Here is a 27,152-nt window from a genome sequence, read left to right on the forward strand (position 1 = left end):
GACATTTGAACCTTAAACAGTTGGCTCCAGTGACAGTCGATGTTCTTCCACATACCATTACTATATTGTTGGACTTTGTTAAACTGCCATGAAGTTCAAAGAATCCTGTTCTCCACGATAAGACTGCACCTGACTAAAGAACCTTGCCAAACAATCTTTTGATGTCATTTCATTTGGTTCAAACTTTTCTGCAACCATGATAAAGACATTATATCGGGATTCTCCCTTTTTTCCTCACATCCAATTATTCTTCCTTTCTTGGTTTTCACTCTGCAAACCATGTCCTGCATATCTCCCACTATTTCTCTTTCGCCTTAGTCCTCCATCTTTGCCTCCAAGATGATATCTTCTTTAATCTCCCTTTCACTCTTTTTAGATTTCTATTCCCCCTCTCTATCGTTCCTCATCCCTAAGTCCCTGATCACGCTTGCTCTCTTACTTACAGCCCGAGGCACTCCATTTGTGTATGTGTGTGTGTGTGTGTGTGTGTGTGTGTGTGTGTGTGTGTGTGTGTGTGTGTGTGTGTGTGTGTGTGTGTGTGTGTGTGTGTGTGTGTGTGTGTGTGTGTGTGCCTCTAATGTGTGTGTGTATGTGCAGTATGTCTGTGTGTGAGTGACATGACACAACGTCGGGGGAGAAATCAAGATTGCCGTTGGTGAGCAGTTTTAATGTGCAGCGTGTCGCCTAATTGGCACAATGATGATAATTGAGAGACTGGCAACAGACTGATGTCACCCCAGAGGGGGGAGAGATAGCGAGACAGGGAGGTAGGGAGAGAGAGTTGGCTAAAGAAAAAGCAGGATGAATAAGAAGGAGGGAGAATTGTGAAAGGAGAAAGGAGGGAGGGAGCTTTGGGAGTTGAGTCTTTGCAGACCACTAACAGGCACAGAGACATAGAACACACTACAGGAAAGCATAACAGGGTCCACTTTAAGATGCATAAGAAATAAAGGAAGAGAAAATAGCCATGATGGAAGTTAAAAGAGATTGCAAATGGAAAGGCCAGTAGGAAATGGGGGGGAGGGGAAATAGAGCTGGTGTCACGATCTGGCTATATTTTATTTTGTCCTGTCTAGATCTGCCTTTGTTTTCTTGTTTTCGTTTGAAAAGTATTCACCCCCCTCCCCCGCCTTCCTGTTGCTTCCTGTCTGTGTTCCCTCCTGCCTGATTACCCGATTGTGTTCACCTGGTGCCCCTGTGTTTTCTCCTCCCTCCTCACCTGTGTCTGGTTTGTTTGATTAGTCCTGTGTGCATTTAGGTTCTGCTTTTCCTGTTAGTCTTTGTGAGATTCTTGACGTTGTTGGATGGATTTGGATTCGTACAAGTTTGTGTTTTACTTTGTTTGCCTGGCCTTTTCCATAAATAAAGGAGTTTGATTCAACCAACGGGCTGCTGCATTTGGGTCCTATGTATACCTCGCCGTCCAGCCGTAACAGCTGAAGAAACAATTTGGCAAAAGATCGATGAGTTGAATGAAAACAGAGGATGAGCTGAGGTGGAGGGGCACACAGAGGGAAATGGAGTGGAGGGAGAAAAACAAAAATGTAGAGAATGTAGGTGGATTTTCTTTCATGTTAGAGAAACGGAGGCAACAGTGTGGGCGGTTTGAGAGAACAATTTCTTCTAAATGTTCTCAAGAGAGAAAGTGACAGAAAATGAAAGAGTAAGAGGGAGGAGAGACGCTGTCCTTGATGGACAGGTGGAGCTAAAATGAGGGGGGGGGGGGAGACCAGCAGGATTATCCAAGACAGGCAGAGAATTGGAAACATACTTGTATCCATGGGATCAAACGACATCAAACCACCAAGTCTTCTAAAATGTTAATGAGTGTCCCTCTGAAATGATAAAATATGACGCCTACCTATATTGCACAAACTGACTGACAGTAAATAAATTAAACACATTACAGGACGTTGTGAGAACTGCAGATAACTTCAATTCTTGATTGACAAAAGATCACTTCCACATATCGTTACTGTGACAGCATATAATGGAGATATACCATTTAAAAGCAATACATTATTTAAATGATGAATTCTTCTTTGAAGGGCCGTGGCACACAACAAATAAATGAGGATATTGGCACACATATCTAATGTATTTCTCTCTCAAAGGAGCAAATATAACTTATGTTACTTGCATTAGCAGGGAAGTAAAACAAAAAATAATAATAATAATTAAATCGTTTCTCTTTCAAGTGCAGGAAAAAGTACTTACTGGCAGAAATTCATGAGGTTTATGAATGTGTGGCCATTCTTTATGCCTGACTTCCTTATCAAATCATTTGGGTTACAGTGGCTGCACATCAGTGCCCCCCCCCGATGCTCCAATCCATGAACCAAACAAGCCTCACACTGATTGGATTGACTGAGATCCAATCAAATAAAGGTACTCTTATGTGACCAGATTTTAAAAAGCACTCACATTCACACAACTGGCATGCACAACTAAAAACACACACACTTTTAAATGCATACTCACACACGTAAGCTGGTTCCATCATGCATGACGAACCCCCTTTCACAACTCACACCCACTTGTGCAAAGTCTTTCACCGTATTAGTGCATTATGGGAAATCTGCCTTCTGGAGGACAATATTACATCACGGCCTCTGCCAGCTTGTCGGGGCCGAGTTACTGTGGTAACGGCAGTGGAAAATTTAAAAAACCCTCGCAGGAGTTCAGAATATTATGGAGATTTCAAAAGCCAAGTTCAACTTGTGAATGAGTTATGAGAAGGGGAGAGGTGGGTGGGGTGTTGGTATATTTACACATGGTCTAATGGTCATGCATAAAGAGGATCAAAAAGAGTGATGGATTCTGGGAGTTTTATCCTTTTTTTAAATTGACATAACATTCACTGTGATGGTAATACAAGATGCTATTCTGTCTGAAAATGTAACCTCACCTAAATCACTTGGGCTTAGACAACCACTGTGACATCACTGATTAGGGCGTGGCAAAAACGTTCTTGAAACTTTCAAATGAAAGAGGAGTGAAGTGGCAGCATCATTTCTGAGGGGCAATTCTCTTGGTCTACTATTATCAGCAGTTCTATCCAAATGTGCAAGAGGTTGCTTCTCTGTTGTCTTTAAATGGTCCTTATAAAGACGTTGAAATATTGTTTCCAGGTGTTCCCCTCTGAGTTTTAAAGCCCCTTTATGTAGATCTTAAAGTCATTTAATTAATTTTTAATTGGATGGCATAGGTATTTACTTAGCATAATTAAATGAGACAGCAGGGGCACCAAAGACTACAGGCTTGAAGGGGATCTTTTCCTACTACCATTAGTTTTCCACTTTTCTGACATGAAAATAATTTTTAAATAAACCTAAACTATGCAATATTAAAGGTCACCTATCATGCTATTTTTAGGCAATAGCATAGGTCTCAGATATATAAAAATATATAAAACACATGTCTATGAAGTGTTTTGCTCAAAATACCAAACAGATCACCCATCCTAGCCATGCCTCATATCCCTCTATTTCACTTCCTGTTTCTAAAGTGCTGATTTGGGGTATAAAGCTTTAAAAAATAAAAAGGAGGGGTCTGAGCTCATGCGGGACCCGGCAGCTACTGTCTAAACTAATACTGCCGTGATGAAACGCCATATCATGGATTATCAAGGGTTCTCTCTGAAACAGTATGGAGCTCAAAGGCTTTCTCTCTTGCCGGTTATACCACAAGGTGAGTTCATTTTTATTTCCTGCTTCTTCACACACATGCTCTCCAGTACAGGTTAGCTCTGAGTGTTAGCGATGCTAATGTAAACACCGACCATATTACGTCCAAAACAGTCGGGCATTGTTTCTGATAGCAACTTTTCTGATAGTGCCATGGGTGTAAAGGCAGCCTACATATCCGATATTACGTCATATCGGACGCAAATCTGGATCGGCTCCATGGTAGCCCCGTTTTTAGAGATTTGGGTACGGAGGAAAAGAGAGAGGGTTTTATTTACTGACGCTGCGTGAGTTCCCCGACACACCGGGGACACATCTTTATGTATAAAAGTGCATTTTGCATGATAGGTCCCCTTTAAGCCAACGGTGGCTTTAAGATATTCATATTGCCTTTGTAGACTCCAATGTATTTGTGTGTCATTTGGCCAAATTACCCGTGGTAATATAGGTACTATTGGCTGCTTGAGACTCACCCCATTGGCTCTGCTCATGGCCTGGTAGTAGATGCTGTAGCTCTTGGCCGGGGACAGCGGGGGATTCCAGAAACCTCCGTAGCTCTTGTTGTCTCCCACAGTGAAGGGCTGTACCACTGTGAGGCTGGATGGGGGCAGTTCGGCAGCGATGTAGTAGGGAGAGTCCAAGATGGAGGCATTGCGGAAGCTGACAGGGGCGGAGAAACACTCTGGGGCTTCGGAGGCAGCGCGGCGGGTCTTTGACTTGCGCTCCTCCTTCACAACAAGCTGGTAGGAGCTGGAAAGACATAAATACAGTTACATTAATACCTTCGACCAGACATATGAAGGAGAAATATGGGTTTTACTCACTGTTATTTAGGCGACATTATTTCCCAATTTGTCATTTCCATTTGGAGCACACATGTATAAGGTTGTAATATGCATGGCACAGGTGGTCTTTGTTGGAGGCCATTGTCCTTTAAACTCTTAAACTGGTGAATTATTAATTAAATAAAGCCTTTTTCACCTAAAAAGTGATTGGTTTGATCTGACGATTACACTTGTGCCCATTATCCAGATCCTAAAGAGCATTTATCTTTTAAAATATTTAATTTCCAAAGTGCTCACTAACATTTGGTAATTAAAGCATTAGCAGAAGAGTGCTGAGGTCCGTAGAGAATTTGCAGAAAAATGCCAAATACACTTCTAACAAGGTACATGGCAGATAACTTTTTAGTGCTGACTCAGCATTAAGTTATGAATTAAAAGAAATATATGCTACTGTGAGAGTGTGTATGAGGGTGTGAGCGAGGAAGTGACAACCTCATGTTCATACACGTTTTCCATTCTCATGAATAAATCCTGATGTGTCTTTATTTGGTGTGTGTGTGTGTGTGTGTGTGTGTGTGTGTGTGTGGCAGTATTTATATTTGTGCATACACAGTATTGTTGTGCTCTAGCAGGTGTGCTCCTGTGTTTGTTCTAACAGGTAGAGGTGGATTTATATACTTAATAGTACATGTCCATGTGAGTGTGTTTGGGGGGGGGGGGGCTTTTGCATGTGTGTGTTTGTATTTATGTTCCACTCTGAGAGGCTTCATGAATGGCTGAGGGCTCCTTTAGCGGTCAGGACAGACGCAGCGGCCCTCCGCAATTACCTCCGTCCTCCACACCAAGAACTCACTTCACAATTATACGCAATTAGGGAAATGTATGTTTCTGTGAAGGGGGCCGCGGCCAATTATCCCTGGCTCCCGTTTGGCAGCTTTCATAAAGGATAATTGCTGATGACCAAAGATGAGTCTCTCTACTGTTTCTGCCTTTCTGGTGAAATATCCATTTCAAAGTAATGGCTTTCTGAGGCTTCACAAGGGAGTGTGTGTGTGTGTGTGTGTGTGTGTGTGTGTGTGTGTGTGTGTGTGTGTGTGTGTGTGTGTGTGTGTGTGTGTGTGTGTGTGTGTGTGTGTGTGTGTGTGTGTGTGTGTGTGTGTGTGTGTGTGTGTGTGTGTGTGTGTGTGTGTGTGTGTGTGTGTGTGTGTGTGTGTGTGTGTGTGTGTGTGTGTGTGTGTGTGTGTGTGTGTGTGTGTGTGTGTGTGTGTGTGTGTTATGGAATGGTTTTCAATACAGGTTATATTATGTCTTTCTTTGTGAAGACATATTGTAAATGAACATATTTTAAAGTAGGGGTATTTTAAATTTGAGAAAGTTTATTGGTTAAATCAAGACATGTCTGTCGATTTGTAATTCTTTAAATAGTTGTTGACAGTATAGTTGTGGCTTTGTTGTCTGAAGTAAAAAGGCTGGGGCCAGTGGATGCATTATATGATGGTAAAATACGTAAATGCATTATGTGTGTTGGTGTACAATCCTAATCTTGTATGTGTTTGGTCATTTTATTTCTAACGTGTAATGTAATGAGTTTGCGTTGATCACCTCTGTACATCAATATACATCAGTTTAGTTTGTACTCTATGCGCAGCCATGTGTGATTGTGTGTGTACTTGTATGTCTATTTATGTTTTTCCTATGTGCAAATGTGTAAAGAAACCACAGGTGTTCTTAAAGAATGCTTTCTCGAAATTCATCCATTTCCTATACTTTTATTATAAAGGGAGAAATGCACATTATTTTAAGTGAGCGTATACAAAAACGAAAATTAGAAAATGTCTACTGGTTTTGATTTCTTCAAAAGGCTGTTTGATGGAAAGCACAGATGTATGCATCTGAGCATGTGTGCAAATGTGTATATACATGTACATACAGTGGGGCAAAAAAGTATTTAGTCAGCCACCAATTGTGCAAGTTCTCCCACTTAAAACGATGAGAGAGGCCTGTAATTTTCATCCTAGGTACACTTCAACTATGAGAGACAGAATGGGGGGAAAGAATCCAGGAAATCACATTGTAGGATTTTTAATGAATGAATTGGTAAATTCCTCTGTAAAATAAGTATTTGGTCACCTACAAACAAGACCTGTAACTTCTTCTTTAAGAGCCTCCTCTGTCCTCCACTTGTTAACTGTATTAATGGCACCTGTTTGAACTCGTTATCAGTATAAAAGACACCTGTCCACAACCTCAAACAGTCACACTCCAAACTCCACTATGGCCAAGACCAAAGAGCTGTCAAAGGACACCAGAAACAAAATTGTAGACCTGCACCAGGCTGGGAAGACTGAATCTGCAATAGGTAAGCAGCTTGGTGTGAAGAAATCAACTGTGGGAGCAATTATTAGAAAATGGAAGACATACAAGACCACTGATAATCTCCCTCGATCTGGGGCTCCACGCAAGATCTCACCCCTGTGGGGTCAAAATGATCACAAGAACGGTGAGCAAAAATCCCAGAACCACACAGGGGGGACCTAGTCAATGACCTGCAGAGAGCTGGGACCAAAGTAACAAAGGCTACCATCAGTAACACACTACGCCGCCAGGGACTCAAATCCTGCAGTGCCAGACGTGTCCCCCTGCTTAAGCCAGTACATGTCCAGGCCCGTCTGAAGTTTGCTAGAGAGCATTTAGATGATCCAGAAGAGGATTGGGAGAATGTCATATGGTCAGATGAAACCAAAATATAACTTTTTGGTAAAAACTCAACTAGACGTGTTTGGAGGAGAAAGAATGCTGAGTTGCATCCAAAGAACACCAAACCTACTGTGAAACATGGGGGTGGAAACATCATGCTTTGGGGCTGTTTTTCTGCAAAGGGACCAGGACGACTGATCCGCGTAAAGGAAAGAATGAATGGGGCCATGTATCGTGAGATTTTGAGTGACAACCTCCTTCCATCAGCAAGGGCATTGAAGATGAAACGTGGCTGGGTCTTTCAGCATGACAATGATCCCAAACACACCGCCCGGGCAATGAAGGAGTGGCTTCGTAAGAAGCATTTCAAGGTCCTGGAGTGGCCTAGCCAGTCTCCAGATCTCAACCCCATAGAAAATCTTTGGAGGGAGTTGAAAGTCTGTGTTGCCCAGCAACAGCCCCAAAACATCACTGCTCTAGAGGAGATATGCATGACGTTTGCCCTCTGTCATTGCCAACAAAGGGTATATAACAAAGTATTGAGATGAACTTTTGTTATTGACCAAATACTTATTTTCCACCATAATTTGCAAATAAATTCTTTAAAAATCAGACAGTGATTTTCTGGATTTATTTTTCTCATTCTGTGTCTCATAGTTGAGAGACAGGATGACCTAGGATGAAAATTACAGGCCTCTCTCATCTTTTTAAGTGGGAGAACTTGCACAATTGGTGGCTGACTAAATACTTTTTTGCCCCACTGTGTGTGTGTGTGTGTGTGTGTGTGTGTGTGTGTGTGTGTGTGTGTGTGTGTGTGTGTGTGTGTGTGTGTGTGTGTGTGTGTGTGTGTGTGTGTGTGTCAACCCCAGCAGCTGCTCCTCATAGCTCAGCCATGTGTGTAAACTTTCCTCATGTAAGCTCCAGTGCTGGAGATGCTGTGATCTTCTCAGAATTAAGAAAAAAAACAATTCCTGCAAAAAGCATTAGCGTGCATACTAACCAGATGCCTTTCCCATGCTGCCCCATGATGCATCTGTTGACCCTTACAACATGTAATACTTGCACAAAACACACATAATAAGCAAACATGTAAAGGGGCTTAACTCAGGCTGATAAACACAAAGATTTTGGACTGCGGCCCAATTCAACAAGAGTTATATTTGCCATATGTGTGTGATACACGGCAAGATATGGAATGGGATTTACACAAATGAACACTAAAACTATTGACCCGCACATTAATCAAATCCCTTTCCCCAAGTCTACATTGAAGTGATATATATTCTCCACACACCCTTGTCAAAGCTGTGTTTCCCTAAAGGCAACGGCAGAATTATGTTCTCCCCTACACCAATGAAATGGATGAGATCACATGTTCAAAGTGAACTTTTAATTAAAAAACATGCAGGCTGAAAACATTTGAAATGAGAGTGGAATAAATTAGCCGTGTGTCCATTTTAAAACAAAAGTGCAGTGGACTGAGACTTGAAGGATTAAGTAGCAGTCTGTGTTTTAACTTTTTATATAATTTCCTCACTCTTTTTCTTTCAAATGTAATTCATATCAAGGAGGAACCTGTGCTTTGTACTACCACTTCTGTAGATTTGACTGATAAGCACCTAATGCAATTTTGAATCATGATGAGTGGCTATTTATTAGTCGACATATTACGCTCATTTTAGGGTTCCCTAACATGAGCGGTGGGAGAGAAGCTTTTACAGGGAACTTGGGGTTTCATCCTTCGCAGACCATTTCAATGAACACAAACCTATATGACACACTGCAGGAAAGGGAAAACCCTAAAATGCAGAATAGGACCACTTTCAATGACTACACAAGTTGTTGTGTAGTCATTGTATGCCACTAATGGGTTTACGTGACGATCACTATCGCATGTTTGTTTGTGTATTATGTGAAAATCCTCCTGATCTTTAACCATTACAACTGTTGTTATCCTCTTTCTGCCAACAAGCTCTCCACAGGGCGCTTCAAGTCTTAAGGGACATGATAACCAAAGTGTCCATCAGACATAGGAAGTACTTTCTGTTTTGAGTCTCCATCAAACTGTGGCTATAGCAACAAGACGCAAGTGACTAACGGCAACACGTGCCACAGCTAAATCTATAAAAAAGTGTCCCATTCTTTGAGAGCCTTTGCATACAAATTGGACTTATATGTGTGAGTGATGTTAATGGCTTTAAAAGAGACCCTTGAGGAAGACAAGAGTAGGGAAAGTGGATGGAAATAGGGAGAAGAAAGTGAGGGTGGAGAGGAGAGGAGAGGACAGAACAGTTAAGGAGAGGAGAGGAGAGAAGGAGAGGAGAGGAGATGAGAGGAGTGGATAGGAGAGGAGTGGATAGGAGAGGAGAGGAGAGGAGAGGAGTGGAGAGGAGAGGAGAGAAGGAGAGGAGAGGAGTGGATAGAAGAGGAGAGGAGATGAGAGGAGTGGAGTGGATAGGAGAGGAGAGGAGAGGAGAGGAGATAAATGAAAAAGATGGAACAAAGTGAGTAGGAATACATTTAAGGGGAGAAAGAAGATAACAGGATAATAGAGGGGAAAAGTATAAATAAAAAAAGAAGGAAATAAATTACGTGATGGGTGCTCCACGTGATTGGGCGGGCTTCAGCAGGATGGTGATGGTGGTCTCCGTCTCGTTCAGTGGAGCCTCGGACTCATACTCTGGCATCAGGGGGGCTAATGGGGAAGGAAATACAATGACATTTGAGAAATTAACATTTAAAAGCAATGTATTATGAACGTATTACTTACATTTTCATAAAAACAAAAATACCATCATTGACTGTAGCTGAAGAATAGGATTGTTTAACATCAGTTGGGAAAAGCTGTTAGAAACATAATGACCCTTCTCATTTCCCTCAACCTAACAGGTACCTTTCAAAAAAGGTATATAAGGCATATAGACATGATATAACGTTGGTTTTATAAAACTAAAGTGACCATTATGTCAAAGGGCAACATGGGAATGCAAAGGAGAAACAAGGGAAACAACCTGTTAACCCTGTTTTTCAGGCCTCAGGCTCGAAAATGACATTCCCAGAACAATTGACTATATCTTCCCTTCTGAAAGGGGTACATTAATAATCTTTGTTCTCAAAGCAATGATAATGGATGTAGAAAAGTCAGAATCAATCCATTTTTTTTATTTTAAAGTAAATTCAGATAAAATGTAAATTACTGTATAGTGTCCGTCAAAAAAAAAAACATTACTTAGAGTGAAAACCAGCCTTGAATGATGGGAAAGTAGACTAAAAGCTTTAGGAATCCAAACTATAACATATAAAAAGTACCCTGTATCAAGATTGATGCAAAACAAGTGACATTTGACCTTTTTAGAGAGATTTAGCACAAAAAAAATCTAAATTTGGTTGTCATTTAGCCGTGAGTTCTGGTCGCTCAGTGATGATACTTATATGTCTGAATCTGTGGAATCTCAGCTTGCTAATCGATATCTTGTTTGTGCAGATCTGATCAGTAATAAGGGTATTTTAACGTGAGTTCTGTGCTAAGTGCGTTAGCATTTTTTCGCTCGGGGCTCATTCAGAGCCTTTGGTATACTATTACCCTTATGTTTTGTTTTGCTAAAAATGGTTAATATTGTCTGATAGCTGAGTTTTCTTCCCGTTAAGTGAGTATGACACATTCATAGTTTATTAAATGTTAAGAAGCCCTCAGACGCTGTTTCATGCAAGATGTTGCGTTTTTCCCCCGCCCACACATTTACCAGAAGTGATATAAACATTTCTATGTGGGTAACACCAGTCTTTTTCTGGTTAGTTTATTAAAAAAATATGTTTACATGTCAAGGCAAATCATACCATATTATTTTGAGTCATTGGAAAATAAAATGAGGATTTGTTTGCTTACAAATGCCAAATCCTTGAGTTAATACTACATTGAAATAGAAATACAGACCAATATATTATATAAAGCTTTAAAAAATCACATCGATAAATCTGTTCTGGCTCTGACCTTTTTGGTTATTTAGTTTTGTCATTATATCATCAAACTTGACAACAGTGATCCTATCTGGGGTATTTTAGTGACTCAAAGATGGATCTATGCTTCACTCAGAAGACATTCAATATGTTAATGTTCACATTTGTCATGCGCTCGTAATGAAGGTGCAGCATTAGTGCCTGTCGGAGTAAAACATCAACACTTTTTCCCTGATTGGTGTGGCATTTAGGTTATTAACAGCCCAACCCCCCCTTGTTTGTATATCCATCTCTAACGGAAATATCTTCATCCTTCACCCTCTGAATGAGATAATGAAGATTGGGGATGACGTGGCATTTGGAGGGAGACGTCTCTGTTATGTGTGGAAGTGCTATGTTTTTGTTGCCTCTTAGCAACGTTAAGATTTGAAGGGAAGATGGAGGAATGGAGGCTCAGTGGAAAGGTCATGCTACAATCACTGTAGGTGCTGACAGATAGCAGTAATGACATGCTCAGACCGCAGTCCTCACACTGTCAGGATTCAGTGGTCAAACATTGATCACTGAGCGGTTCTCTTAAATTATTATATTACATTTAGTTCACTACTTTACTTTAAAAAAATGTAGTCTGTTCCCTAATCTACATATTACAATATTAAAGTAACTTCATTACTTTCCTTTACTTTTGTATGGAAAAGGATTAGAGACACATGTGAATATTCTTTAGAGATCTGACCAAAAGCAACGTTTTGTTTCTGAGATTAAAGTCAGAACAAAAATAATAATAATAATCACATTTGGTCAGGTCTCAAAGGAAAACATTGCATTTGGCCCTTATCATATTCGGTAATGTTGCATTTCCTTAACATCAAACATTCAATAAATACATTCAACTTTTGACTCAAGACTTTTTTCACTGAAAAGTAGTAATGCAAAAATGTATTTGAAATCTTCTAAGAATGATTACTTTTTTAAATATCCCAATAATCTGATGAAATCTTTGAATGTATCTGTAGGGATATAATGACATTATCCCATGACATTTATTCCATTTCTTCCCGAGCCTTTCAGTGGTGTAGCTCAGTGGACAGTCGGGCATCAGCACGGCTCATATTTGGGTTTCATTCACACATTTTCTGGAGCCATTCATATTTTGAAAATATATTTCCCTAATGGTTAAATGTGATGTGTGTAGCATTTATTTCAAATATATACTGGTACAATTAGTGAAGAAGAAATGGCCACAGAGCAGTTTCAGGGCTGAATATGTTTAACTGGATTAACATGGAAATATGCAAGTTGAAAATCTCTTGTCTGCTCAGCAGAGATGTATGCCGTTACCTCTGTTTTATATCCTTCCTTTAAATCGAGTGACACTTGCAGTAATGTTATGAGATTATTACACATGAAAGTGATAAACTCTCTTTGGATTATCAAGGGAACAGATATCTGATGTTGTTGGACTGAAAATACTTTTAAATAACATGTTTGACAAATAGATGCAGAAGTCGTTAAGTGCGCCTTCTCTAATAAAGTTGTACTTAGGATTGTATAAAGGAGTACTTTTGGCAAAACATATAAAAATGTATTGATAAAAAAAAACTAGAGCTTAAGGTCCTCAATAAGAATAAACAATAATAAAAGACATCCTGTGAAGAAGATGCAATCGGATATGCCATTTAGGAATGGATTATTAGAGAAAGGTACATTTTAAAAAGTGAGAAAAAGATAGGAAGAGAGACAGAGAGGAATAAGTGTCTGAAGGGTGAGTAAGAGAACTAAAGGGCAAAGAGAGACGACAAAGAAGAACAAGGTGAAGGGTTGTTATTTTGAATCAATCATTCTGTCATTTGAACAACAAGGAACACCCTTCACAAAATAATAGAGTCCTCTTGTTCCACAATGAAGAAATGCTTCAACATGGGCTATTACAGTTCTTGCCACCAAAGTTGAAGGTTTTTCTTTTCTTTGGAGGTGCCATTCACATTTGCTATGTGCTGAGGCAGGTGCCAACAGAGGGACACAAACGTAGTGGAACAAGTCAGACTAACAAGGACACAAACAACAAATAGACAGAAAGGAACATCCATGGAGAAACTGACATACCAAGCCAGCACCTGGCCAACCAAACAAGCCTCCAGCGTCTCCTGTATCGGATTGTGTCTTATAAGAAGCGACAAAATGTCTTGGTTTGATTTGAGAGCAAAGATCAAACAAATGTCACCACCAAATAACGGACAGACAAATAACAAATGATTTACTGAATGATTTCACATGCAAGTATTTGTACCTGCTATCTTGGTGCTGATGCGGGTGGTGACTGGTGGCCCGAAGCCCTTGTTGGTGGAGGCTTTGAGGGTGAAGAAGTACGTGGTTCCTGGGTAGAGGCCTACGAACAGATGATGGGTCTCGTTCCTCAGCTTGAACACCCGTCCCCTCTGGGTTGTCAGATCAGCGCTGGGGTCAAATGAGCTCAAGGCCTTGTAGGTAATCTTTAGGAAAGAGGAGACAAACAGTTTAATAGATATTTAAGCTTAACTCTGTACATCAGCTCTCTACAAGGTAAAAGTAATACAATTGACTAAATGTTGGTCATAGAAGCAGTCACTTCAGAAGCATTGTTTTCACAAAGCTAATGTTTAATTATAAGCTATAATGCAGTAAATATAATTTATGTGAGTTAATATTTCACAAACTTTGTGCATAATATAGAATGTTTTTTTTACAGTAGAGCTTACAACCTGGTATAAACCTACTCTGTTATTGGCAACTTATAGTATAGTGTACAAAATGTAATGTTTCTTTAAGTTGTATGTGTTTTTAAGAAAGACTTGATTTTATATCTCACTCAACCATGTGACTCTGAAAAGAAGTCTTTGTAGCAGCCCGTTAACATCCACCTTTGTGCGGCAGAGCACCACTAAAGCCATTCTGCTGCACTGAAAACATTGAAAGTGGTGCAATCAGTTATTATTGATCTGTAAAGTGCCATGGCATGAACAGTTGTTGTGGCCAACGTGTAACAAGTGTCCTAACCCTAACCCTTACAACGTTGCCATTCATTTGCACTGTTGGTCAATCAATTCATTGTTAGGACTTTTGTGGCCAGAGTATTTTCCACAACTGATGGAAGAGAGTTGAGTGTGAACCAAAATAAGTTCAGGTTTAAAAGAATAATACCACAGTTACTCTTTATATCAGTAGTTTCATCAATCCTAATCTCTTGAACAGCCAGAATGTTTAACACTTGATAATTAAACTAGATTTTGAGACAAACTAAAGGTCAAATGACTGCTCAGCTCTTGTATCTCCTTTGGTGAATTGAACAATATTCATGTCTTTCTGTGCAATATTATATCCATTTCATTTACATTTTTCAAAACAAGTTTGACCTCCCAAACACCTCCTGTCTGATCTGACAAACTAATCAAACATCTGTTAAATGGTCATTTCAACAAAAATCTATTTTGGAGTTGAAGTGATGTTTGGCCCTTTGCTACAGGTCAGTGATTCACCACATGGTCTCCACTTTGAGGCTGGAACAAATTGAGCAAATGGACCCGTGGCCACTAAACTGGCAGAGGCACTTCAATAGTCATTCTTTCAAAATAACTGTCAGTGTCTGTCGAGATGTTACTGCTGGCAAGTTTCAACGATGCACAACCGTCAATGACTGCGCACACGGAAACACCAGAACAAACAGTCACACGCAGTAAAACACAGCAGTCATTGTGAATGACAGTCATTACAAAAAGAGTCAAACACATTCATAGCGATTCAAACCCAAACACAGTTTAGCCCTTCATAGAGCATGTGTGTTTTATTCTGTCAACATATCTGAGTGCATTTCAGTTTTTCATTCAGCCCTCTGTTGAAAATAAAAATACAAGATATAAAAAGTGTGAAGGCAAGGTGAGAATGAGTGAGGGAGGTAAGGAAAAATAATTGATAAAACATAGATAGACAACATGAATGAACCAGAAGGCACTCGCTGGAGCGGAAACCGCCACCAACGCAAAAGGAAAAAAACAACTTCCAGGGCTAGAGCCTCTGGATCGGCTCATGTGTCCTGCTGTTTGTCTTCCAGGTTAGATTTATTGAGATAACAGAAAGTGAGGGCAACACTGACTGCAAACTAGGAGTTCCAAGAAGAATACTTATCCACCTGCATGAGTGGAGCATCAATACGACTGTATATTTACAAAAACAGAACATATCCAAAAAACGACATATCTTACTCTCAACCCCACCAATCTTATCCAAATGTATTGGTTATCATCTGGGATATTATAGCTATCAATAGATAGATGCACCCTTCTCTGGCCAGTCCACAAAGGCCAACCTGCCCCAGGATATATCTGAAGACAGTGTTTCCATTGATGAAATAACAAGTGTTTAAGATGGAGGTTTGTGTAAAATGGGCACCTTGGAGGCTGGAGGTAATATGTGTGTGTACGGTAAGTGTGTGAATCTGTGGCGGTGAGGCGGTGGGAGGAAGATCTCAGACTTCACACTCACGGACGTCGGGCGGCCCTCATCTCTCCATTAGCGGACTCAAATGGAAAGCACTGACAGCTGGGTGCCTCACTTTGACTAGGCCTGCAGGCTGAAGTGGTGATGTGCCAATGTGTGACTATGTGTGAGGGTGTGTTAGAGAGAGAGAAAGAAGAAGCAATAGGAAATCCAAAGTTGAAGATGCAAAGAAAAGAAAGACATGAATAAAGAAACTGGAGTGAGATACAGTGGAAACAAACCTCTATTGCACTAGATGTGGATGTTCTGGTTCCAGAGACAGACAGGTATGGTAGTGGCCAGGAAACGTGTTTAATGTCTGATTTCACAGACGTTACATTCAAGTTTTGCATCAGTGGTGAATTATCTGTGCTAATAGATGTAATGTGTTTGTATTGTATTCATAGGAGCTAAAAACACTTGATAAAACAGCTCAATGAGCATTTCAGTTCATTTCATTGCCTTAGGCTTTTGTTCATGTATCTTCTGATACTCATAAACCATTGCTTGGGGTATTTTGTTGGAGGTTATTCTGGATAACTTTGTGTTAGAGAACTTGAGGGCGATTCACAATAGCTGCCATTAAAATGGCTGTCCTACTAGCTAAAATAATCTAAAGAGATCAAGGCCCCTAGTTCCACATGAGTGTATAGAGCTATGATGGGTATAGGGCAAACAAGATAAAGGAATCCATCATTAGAGAAGTCTTTATTCTCAAAGTGCATACATGAAAGATATTTGTCCTTAGGATTTGGAGCAGCTGAAGCTCATGCGGTCCTTGAGAAGGACAGTCGTGCCTTCCAGTATTTGTATGAAGGTGAGCTTTGGACAAACAAATTCAGCAAAAGTGAATTATGTAATGCATTCAGAGTGCACAATGTTCAAATTAGACGTCAATTGAAGCTGATACTTTAACTCACAACCAATCAGATTACGGCTGTATGAAGCGGCGTAAACTAGCAAAGGGTAACAGTTAGGGCTGCTCAATTAATCGTATTTTAATCGCAATTACGATTTTGGCTTGCAACGATTATGAAAACAACATAATCGAAATAAAAGGATTATTTTTATTTTTATTTTTGTAATTATTATTTATTTTTTTCAGTTGAATTATACTTAAAGTTCAGGGTAATCAACTGTTAAAAACATACTGTTCACATTTCTTTTTTCAATAAATGGATGTTTTCAAAGTAAATGGACAATCGTTTTTAATAATTGTGATATCAATTATTGACCCAAATAATCGAGATTATGATTTTTGCCTCAATCGAGCAGCCCTAGTAACAGTAGGATATAATCTAGCTTTATTTACGGCAATGCTCTGTGCCAAACCTTGTAAGCAAAGAGTCAATTGCTTATCATATGAAGGCAGCTTCATTCAGCGAGTAAGTTGCCTTGTTTAAATGAAGTTCTACAATACAAAGTCTTCCTCTATTCTCCTTCTGTTTATTTGCTAGTGCAAAGAAAGTAAAACAATGATATAAGATATTCTATAAGTAATCTTCTTTACTTTCCAATAAGTCCCCGGGTACAACACAGACAGACAACTAAAGGTGCTTGGGAGGAACTTGGGACGAAACCTTCATCCGACAGAAGTCTGCAGTCCAAAGTGCAGAACAGAACAGCTGACGTCTCCCAGGACTCACAGTTGACCTGGCTGGCGGAATAAAACACGTTAAATCAATAGCTATTTATACAGACTGGGACTTGGGGGCTAGAACAATAAAATATCATCTATTTCATCTACGCTGCAGTTTTGCTTTGCACATCGATGGCTGTTATTTTAAGTCATGAATGGCTCTGTATCTTTTTATGGGCTTAACGCTCTCTCGCTCTCTTGCTTTTACCCACTCACTCTTTCACTCTTCCCTTTTTCTTTCCATATTATATGATGGACACATTCTTACTGTTTTATCAGTCTTTCCATTGAGTTTACCTTTTTTGGTACACCCCTCTATTTCTCCACTATTACATCAATTTGAGTTTGGGTCATAAAGCTCAGGTCTCTCTTGTTACCCCTCCTTCCCCTGTCTTTTCCCTTCTCTCCATTGGAATTGGTAGAGCCATAAAGCTCAGGTTGTTTTATTGGTCAATGAAAAGGCAGGCACGCAGCGGGGCAGTGCATCTTGGGGAATAGAGTGCGAGTCTGTGAGGGATAACTCACCGGAGGGCTGAGGATTGAATTCATGTGTAAGTCAAAGAAAGTTTAAAAAAAAAGCTTAATCGTAGATTTTTTTTTAAAGAGGAAAGAACATAACAAAAAAAATGATAAAAAAAATGATAAAAAGAAAATGAAAAATGAAAAAAATGATAAAAAAAAACTCAAGATAATGTCACAGTACTGCTTCCTAGTGTGCTCATTCTCAGGCTTATATTTGCATTTTGTTTCTCTGTGACATGTCTCCATGCTTTAATGTTCAAAAAGCTCTTTATTTTTCTCATGCTGCAGCACCTCTTTTCACCCTCAGTCTGAAACCAGAGCCCAGTTTGCTCTGATTGGTTAGGAGGCCGCTCTGTTGTGATTGGTCAACCATTTAGAGATGTCTGTACATAGTGGTACATAGTGATCATTGTGTTACATAGAGTGTTGGGGCGTTTTAAAAAATAAGGTATATAATAATAATAATAAATGGAATTTATAAAGCGCCTTTCACGGGACCCAAGGTCGCTGTGCATGGTGGACAGACAAATCAAAACAGACAATGAGGAGCAAACAAAAAAATAAAATAAAATAAAGGAAGCCGGGGGACCAGGAAAGGACTAGGGTCCGAAGGCCATGGTGAACAGGTGCGTTTTCAGTGAGGATTTGAAGATGTCCAGTGAGGCAGCGTTCCGGATCTCGGCAGGAAGTGCATTCCAGAGGGTGGGGGCCGCAACACTGAACGCCCTGTCACCAACAGTATGAAGGCGAGAGCGGGGGATGGAGAGCAGGCCCGTGTCTGAGGACCGCAGACTCCGAGAGGGGGTGTAGGGATGTAGGAGGTCTGTTAAGTACTGGGGGGGCGAGGGTATGGAGGGACTTGTAATTGTAGAGATTAGTGACAGACCGATCGCCGATCCGATCGAGTTGGCGGGGCCTAAATGGAAGATTTAAACATCACTTTAAATGGAAGATTTAAAGTGATGTTTAAATCTTTTAAAATCTTCAAGTTTAAAACTCAGTTAATGGGGCTCATTCACTGGAGCTTCCACAAACAACAATCAACTTAATTATTACATTCAAATGATGTACATTATTCAAGTTTACATTCACTTTGGATAATAACACGGGAGAAATGAGCGGAAGCGCTCTCTTTTCCTCTCTCCCTCTCTCTCCTGACAGCCTGTCAGTATCTCATGCAGCTCACTCAGTGCTTGAATTGGAATGAAAAAGGTGCCAGTACTCTAAAATCAGCAACTTTTTCAAGTCAATTTTATATATACAGCCCACAAACAAGAATTTGGCTACTATAATGCTGGTGGGTTTGTCTCTTTACTACTGTATATTTTAGAAAGGTTCACTGTACTTAACATTTTTTATGATAGGCAGCGGATATGGCTAAAGCTCAGTAAGGTCAATATTAACTGAAAATATAGCAATCAAAGTCTAGATCTTCTGCTGAAGACACATGAAGCAGAGACCTTTCAGGTGAGAGCCCCTCTGGTGGTGTTCAACATTAATGACAAGGAAACAAAGCTCTGGTCAGAAGCATTTTTTATAAAAAGCTTTAACAAAATTAAGTATTTCTGTACATTTTGAATGCAATCTAACTTTCCAACTCAGAAAACGAAAAACGAAAAAGTGCCAAAAGTCTTCTCACATGGCTGAGCTGCTTTGCAATATACTTCACCACTGAAGAATACAAATATGTATAAAGTAAACTATGATGCAATCTAACTTTCCAACTCAGAAAAATGATAAAGAGCATGAACAAAGAACATGTAAAAACAAATGCAAAATTTGCACAATCTAAAATGAGAAACTGTAACTGCAAGTAACAAAGTCTGAGCCATGGTAAAGAGTTACATTGAACACCAAGCTGATCAGATAACTCCCTGGTTGGTCTGAAGTCCTTCTATCTCCAGGATCTGTACAAATCGGCACATTATGCCAAAAGTCTTCTCACTGGGTGAGCTGCTTTGCAATATACTTCACATTGTTAGAAAAGGCTCCAGAAGGCCTTGGGGACATCAGTATCAGGGGCTGGAGCTGGACAGGCTCTTTCATCAGCACTTCTCCTTCCCTTTGCCAGCCAGGACCTCACATACTGTTCCGGATTGAACTGTCCTAGTGATGGTCCATTACATTTAATGAAAACCAGGCTGGACAGTCGGCTGACAGAGAGAGCATTCCTTTTTGCAGTAAGGATATCGTTCATGCAGCTGAATGCCCGCTCACACTCACTAGTGGAGACAGCGATGGTTCGGACTGCTTTCAGTAGAGGTTCCATGGCAGCAGGTGTACGGGATGCCCTGGTTTCCTTGTATTCGCGAAAGCCCTGAACAGTCTCTCTTCTGTCCACTTTCAGCACTTCGCACAAACGTAGCACCTCTACGTCCCCATACTGTACGTCTAACTCCTCTTCAGGCCAACTTCCACTTTCATGTCCTGGATTAGCTGATTGTCCCGGGCCTCCCGGCCATGTAATGGGATTTCTCTTGTGCTGACATGAGAGGAGGTTGTGGAAGTCATTCTGTGTCTCAGATTCTCTACCATACTGCGGAAAAACTGACCTGCATGAATCTGTACAAGCCTGCCATTCTCACGCAGGGCAACACCCTTGAAGGACTTCTCAGCTAGAGCTGTATGAACTGTAGTCATGTGTGGGCCAGGCATGGTGACCATGGATTCAAAAACTCGTATTTCTCGAGTTAAGAGCCTATATGCTGTAGGCAGTGTCATCTCTCTTTTTTGGAGTTGCCGAGAGAGGTCGCTGAGCTCTGTGAGCGCATCGTACGTCAGTCCCAGATTGCTGACAAACGTTGCAGATGTGAGCACATCATCCAGGCCCTTGTACTTTGCTCTGTCTCTGGAATCCCTGCTCGTGTCGTTTGCAGCATTTGTGAAGTGATCATGAAGCACTCGGTAGTTTTCCCAGACTGCTCTGACGCTCCTTTCACTTGAAGCCACCCAGCGGATGGACAAAACACGCCCTATCACCAGGAGACGCTGTCCGACTGCTTGCGCACACTGCGCTAACTGCCTCTGATTTTTGGGGGAGGCATGGAACAAGGAATAGAGTTTGTCAAAAAAGATCTGGAAATGATTGAGCCCTGAGACCTCCTTGACCACATCCCCAACTGCCAGCTCTAGACGATGATTGGAGCAGTGCCACACAAACAGGCTTGGGAATTTACTACACAACTGGGTAGCAACGCCTGTTCTCTTCCCTAGCATGACTGAAGCCCCATCACATGCAAAAGAAACGAAACACTGACCTAAAAAGTCCTCGTTAAAATCTCTTCCAAGACACTCCATTAACGCCTTTGTGATGTCATCAGCCGTTGTTCCATCCAACTCGATCAGCTCCCAAAAAAACGTTTCGGGCTCAGCATCAGCTAATGCTGAGCGTAGACACACAACAAGCACCGTTTTACCACTAATAGTGGTAGATTCATCGACCAAAACACAGAGTTTTCTTTGGTTTTCTGTAATGTCTTTTGCCATTTTTTTTCTTCAGCTCATGAGCTATGTGGTCGATGATTTCGCCACAGGTTTTATTGGAGTGCAAAACCCTGCCCACGTTCAGCCCATTCAGTTTCTGTACATTCAAATCAATTGGCATGTCTGTGAATGGCCGGCTATGTTTGCCAATTTTATATGCCGTTCGAAAAACTCTGATAGTGGTGTCTAATTCAGATTTATGCATAGACTGCACTTGATGTTGAATAGTTTCACGTGAAGCAGATGTAAGGATGTCAGCAGCTTTTACATGGGCTTGTGATTCTTTATGTTCTTTGATTTTTTTTCTCAGGCTAGCTTGTTGTTTGCCCTTGTCAACACCGAAATGAGACACTGCACACTCACCCCATTCAGTTGACAGTTTCAGTCCTTGTCCAGTGTGTATTCCCAAAGATTTGACATCTCTGCATATCCGACATCCTAGCTTCTTATCTTTAAGAAGGAGCCATGCATTGGTCTTGCAAAAATATTGCACCTGGTCCGTTGTCCAGCAGTCAGGTGCATCGCTTTGCCCGGTGTTGGTGGTGGCAGTTGAGCCAGCAGCAGCTAACGTTAGAGGCTCTGGAGGAGGCGGCGGAGCTAGTGCTAATGCTAATGCACTAGAACTTGGAGCAGGAGGATCAACCAAAGAAAGCTCCCCATCAGACACAATTTCCAACACAGGCACAGCATTCTCTGTATTTGAAGTTTCTTCCGGCGACAACCGCTGTCTTTTTGCACTTTTATTAATCCACGCTAACATTTTAGAAATGCTAATTTGTGACATGACTTGCTTTCCTTCTCTCGGGGGCGTGCCTGCTCTGTTCTATCACTCTACATAGCCACCCACTGGGTGGGAGTTGCACTGCATAAACACAACACACGTGCATCTAGGTATGTAAATTGTAAAGCATTAAAACATGGTTTTACTAACAGTTTTCAGTATGTTGTTACTTCGGCATTATTATTATTATTATTTTGAAACGTGTATTACTATTAAATCACGGTCAAATAGGTTAATTTTGACATAGTCGTTTCCACCACAGTATTTACATGGAGAAGATAAGCCCCGCCCCCTCTCCGTTCTGTTTGAATGACAGGAGTAAACAGCTGACAGCCGCTGTGAAACTCCAGCGGTTAGAGCGATGAGAATGTCCGTTCGGCACCTCATGACGCATCTACTGAGTACCGGGCGGCTGTATATATATATATGGATGTATAATAAGAACGGCGGGAGAGTGTTGAGTACTGGCACGGTGCATGAGTACCGGAGTACCGCCAGCATGCCGGTACTGAGCAAGAAGTGCCGGTACTCCATGGGTCAGAACCAGAAGTGCCGGTACTGCGTACCGGTGAGTACCGGCCCAATTCCAGCACTGAGCTCACTGATCCAGTAATGAGTGACCCGACAGTGAAGAATACATATATTTATAGCTAGTTTAGCTTGTTCCAGAGGTAGATCAAACAGCTAAGTGTGTTAGGTCTAACTCGTAGTGTGTGTTTCGCTCCTCTCACCGGTCCGTCACAGCGGACGGAGCTGCAGAATTTCTGCTTCACACACGTTGCATTCCGCTATTTTATTTTCATTTTCGGACACCTTGAAATAATGCCAGACCGGTGAAGCCATTTTGGCGAGCTTGTTTTGCCGCGCACAGAAAAAAGTGTCGTGTATTTTACGTCATGCGATCGGCTCTTGCGATCGGCATGTTTAGAGAGCACAGATCGATCGGTAGAGAGTGAGTATCGGCCGATCTCGATCGGAGCATCCCTACTTTTATCATCATTACATCTTAAAACATCTGCAAAGCATTAACATGACAACTACAGACTTTATGGTCTGTCTAAAAAGACAAAGCAATTGTCAACAAAAATATTCAAAGGTGTATTTTTAGAACTGTCATTGCAAGTTATAATAAACCCATTACAGTGGTGCCGTATTGGAAAGAAAGGCAATAAACACTGTTATGTTGTACGTGTGTATGCAAGTGTGTGTGTGTGTGTGTGTGTGTGCGTGCGTGCGTGTGTGTGTTTGCCCAAGTGTGATTGCACTTACCACTGCCTCTGTTTGTCCATGCATGAGATTGATGCTGGTGAATATTAGAAGCCGTAGCTTTTACCTAGCAGCCCTCTTCATCAAACACACCACTGCTGCAGTGTGTGTGTGTGTGTGTGTGTGTGTGTGTGTGTGTGTGTGTGTGTGTGTGTGTGTGTGTGTGTGTGTGTGTGTGTGTGTGTGTGTGTGTGTGTGTGTGTGTGTGTGTGTGTGCACGGCAAGCATTTTGAGCTGCAGCCAAGTTTTATGGAAATAAACAATGTTTACGAGGCGGCGTTGTGAGATCGGTGTTGTAGAAATGCTATTTCAATTCACTTTTGTCATTTTCCATTGTTTATTCTCTGCGGCTGTGCTTCATTCCTCACAATCTCAGTGTCGCTGTTCTCTGTCATGTTGAATTAAGTAGGAAGTGTGTAAGGTGTTTGTTCTTTCTGTTCCGTTTTATTTTGTTACTATTATTCACTTGAATACACCTTCCATTTGTTGACCACCTCTCTACTTTGGAAGCATTTAGTAAGCCTTTCATCCAGAGCAGATGAAAGCCCAATAACTCAATGGAGTTGGTTTAACTTTCTGCCCCTAACTTGTGTCGTTCAATTGACAATCACTGTGAAACATTATCTATATAATCCATCCAGTTTTGCACATTACTACATATTCGAATCAGCAAATGTGTTTTGCCCTTTGATTGGTCATCTCTATATGGCACTTAGTCGCATATAACCTTTGTCTTATTTCTTCTATATACTGAGGATCCATTGTTTGAATTGGAAAGGCTATTCATGTTAAAACATATCCATGAGATAAAAGTGATCCTATGTGTCCTAAACTGACAACAAACAACAAGATGATCCATATTATGGGTTGAAAAAGGATCATTTATTGACACCACTATACTTTAACGGCAATAAAATCCGCTCTTCACTCGTGCACTTAATAAAAGGCAGAACACAGTGCATTCAGGTGCTTCATTCTTTTAACTGACACTCTACAATTAAGTGAGTGTTTGATGGCCTGCCAGCATGTTTGGAGGATTTCTGGCTATGATCCGGATCATAAGGGAGTAACAGCTTGCATTGTACTCAGAACAGAGAAAACTGCCTTTTTTGGTTCTTCTGAAAACCTGTTAAATAGGAAGTAAGAATACATTCATCCATGTGTGCTTTCTTTGTTCTACCTTTTATGATCTCTTACGGCCCGTCCACACAGCGGCGTGCGTTGAAGCTTCCAACGCTTCTGCCCATTCACTTTGAATGGGGTGACGTCACTTTTAGCCGAACTGCATTTTGGGAAGCGACGTAGAGCGTTGCTGGCGTTGCTCGCTTCAAAAGTTGAGCAATGTTCAACTTTTGACGCCTCGACGGAGGCGTCAGCCAATGAAATCGCGTTTATGCAAATCTGCCAGTACAAGCGCTAGCCAATCAGACCGCGTGTATGCTGGGAGAGACTACGCAGGTCATTTCCTCATATTCCAAAAAATGGAGGGAAAATTCATTATAGCGGTAGTGAATCACCCGGTGCTGTATGATCAGTCTCTGTTCATCTACCGGGATACAAACCGGAGGAGCGAGGCATGGAGGGAGGTGGCAGAGACAGTGGGTGAAACTGGTAGGTTTTCGCCTGTTTGGGGATTTTATATCCAGTTTACTTCGTTTTAACATTGCTATTGCTTTGTATGTCGGGGGCGGGAGATTCATGTGATTGGTTGTTGGTCGCGTTGCTCGCAAAAAATCCCCAAGCTTCAGATACGCCCACCTCCAAGCGTCAACGCACGCTGCTGTGTGGACGCTCCGTTAAGGCGAGACACCCCAGGTGAATAGGGTAATTTTTTTTAACTTAAAGGTATCAGCTAGAAATTTCTCCAGTTAATTACTTACAATAAGGCAATTGTTTTTTGTATTACAAGTTTCTGAAATAGCATGTTTAAATATGCAAATTATGCATTATTTCATTAAATATGCACATATTTTTAACACATTTCAGGAATCGAAATCTGAACTTTGGATAAAGCCAGGTTAAAAATTATTGTTTCATTTTGTAGTCATATTAGTATCTAAGGCTTTTACAGAAGGGATATTGGATATCTCTTTTTATCATTCCATAAATCAGAAAATACTGTCAACAGCCCTAAAATATCAATTTTCGCCATGTTTTTAGGTATATAATGTTGTATAATTCAGGCTATGAATGATATATGAACAAACCCTTCTGTAAAAGCCTTCATAATATTGATAGGAATATAACTGGAAGGTTTGGTGTATGTACGTGCTACTGAAGTGGAAATGTCGGACTCAGAGTAGGAGAAACAACTCATTTTGAGAAAACGACCTTTAAAGATTGCAGTGAGGCGCTAGCTAAACCCTCCTGTTCTTTGGATGATAGCTTGCGCCTCGACGCACTCCGTGAAGGTATTTCATGTTCGGGGTCATTTGTTTTTTGTATAACCTTGCTTTGTGCAAGTGACAATTGTTGTCGTCTTCTCTGTGAACGTTTTTTTCGTCGTTCTTTTGCCATTTTGAGATTTCATCGGAAAGCTAACCAGGAAGTGTTTTAGCACACCACGTGACGCATCTGAACGAATCACGTTGTCAGAAATTGACACCAGCCAATGAGATTTCGTTTCTTGGTTTAAGACCCCTTTGTGCTTTCACGATTGGTTGCTGATACAAAGGAAATGACCATATTTGGATCCGATGAGATTGTGCAGGAGAGACACAGCTTTCCAGCGATACCTCTGTTGACATGGTGCACACAGCGGTCGCGGTACTTTATGTTACGTTAGAATTCCATCTTTTGGTGAATTTAGGAGAAATATACAGACGCAAATAGACAAACTATAGTAAAATAAACACTTAAATGTGTATTTTGTACGTTTTCCTTCCAAAAGCCTGAAAGAAAACATGTTAGAGAATCAAAATAGCACAACATCTCAAAATTGACCAGTAGGCCTACTTGAAAAACGATGTTTTTGCCTGCCGTGTCTCGCCTTAAGATGAAGTCACTAGACTCATCTGTGCTGGTTTCAACTGCAACTGTGCTGCAGTCAGAGATATTAAATACAACGTTGGACTTGATAACTATACTATGAAATTGACCAAAGATACCAAATCAGCTCTAAGAAATGTATTTTGATATGCTCTGTCTTGCTCACTGCTAAAATAAACCTCTAGTAATCCCTGCAGGGAAATGCAGGTGTCTGTTTCCAATATGAAAGAGACAATTGTATACCACCTAGCATGCCCTCTAATGCTGAACGTTATAATTGTATAATAATAAAGAATGACCAAAAGTAAGAGGGGGTTCAATGCTTAACACAGCTGATGAAGAGCCTGAGACAGCAGGTCAACTTCATGCACTACGCTGCCTGAGCTCCCAGGCCAAATGAGAGAAAGAACTGAGCGGGGACAGAAGTAGAGAATTAATAGAATGACTTGCTTAATAATTCTCCTTCACTTTGTATGTCCCACCCTCGGCTTGACAATCAGAAACATAATGATAGTTTGAAAACCACTTATTTGTCCTCTTCTCCTCTCCTCACCATGTAACCCGGTACCTTCCGCCTTGTTCGGTAACTCCGTAGGCTCCCATTGTCTTAAGTTGCAGAATGTCTGTTTTTAGAAGTTTCTATTTGGGACAGACTGTTCTCCTGCTTCCCGTCTTTAAAATGTCAAGACATTCTGGGTCACTGTGAATAGAAAGGCAAACCACCATGACGTCAAATGCTATATTGTGTGCACACAATACCACGTTCCAATTTCCCAAAGATAAGCTAACAGCAGAAATAAATAGCAACAGAAAGTCTGATAATATTGTGTGGCCAC

General features: G+C 40.9%; 1 protein-coding gene across 19 annotated transcripts in view; it reads right to left on the minus strand.

Annotated features, from left to right (window-relative positions):
- The window catches only part of ptprt (protein tyrosine phosphatase receptor type T), a 397,778-nt gene that overhangs the window by 161,553 nt on the left and 209,073 nt on the right, over nt 1–27,152 (minus strand). For all 19 annotated transcript variants that reach the window (XM_034201114.1, XM_034201107.1, XM_034201120.1 and 16 more), the window contains exons 12-14: nt 13,416–13,617; nt 9,761–9,863; nt 4,160–4,436 (exon numbers count right to left, since the gene is read on the minus strand). In XM_034201114.1, coding sequence (XP_034057005.1) covers nt 4,160–4,436; nt 9,761–9,863; nt 13,416–13,617 — 582 coding nt within the window. The remainder of the gene's footprint in view (nt 1–4,159; nt 4,437–9,760; nt 9,864–13,415; nt 13,618–27,152) is intronic.

The sequence above is a fragment of the Gymnodraco acuticeps genome, unplaced genomic scaffold (genome assembly GCF_902827175.1).
Source record: "Gymnodraco acuticeps unplaced genomic scaffold, fGymAcu1.1, whole genome shotgun sequence".
NCBI classification, from domain to species: Eukaryota; Metazoa; Chordata; class Actinopteri; order Perciformes; family Bathydraconidae; genus Gymnodraco; species Gymnodraco acuticeps.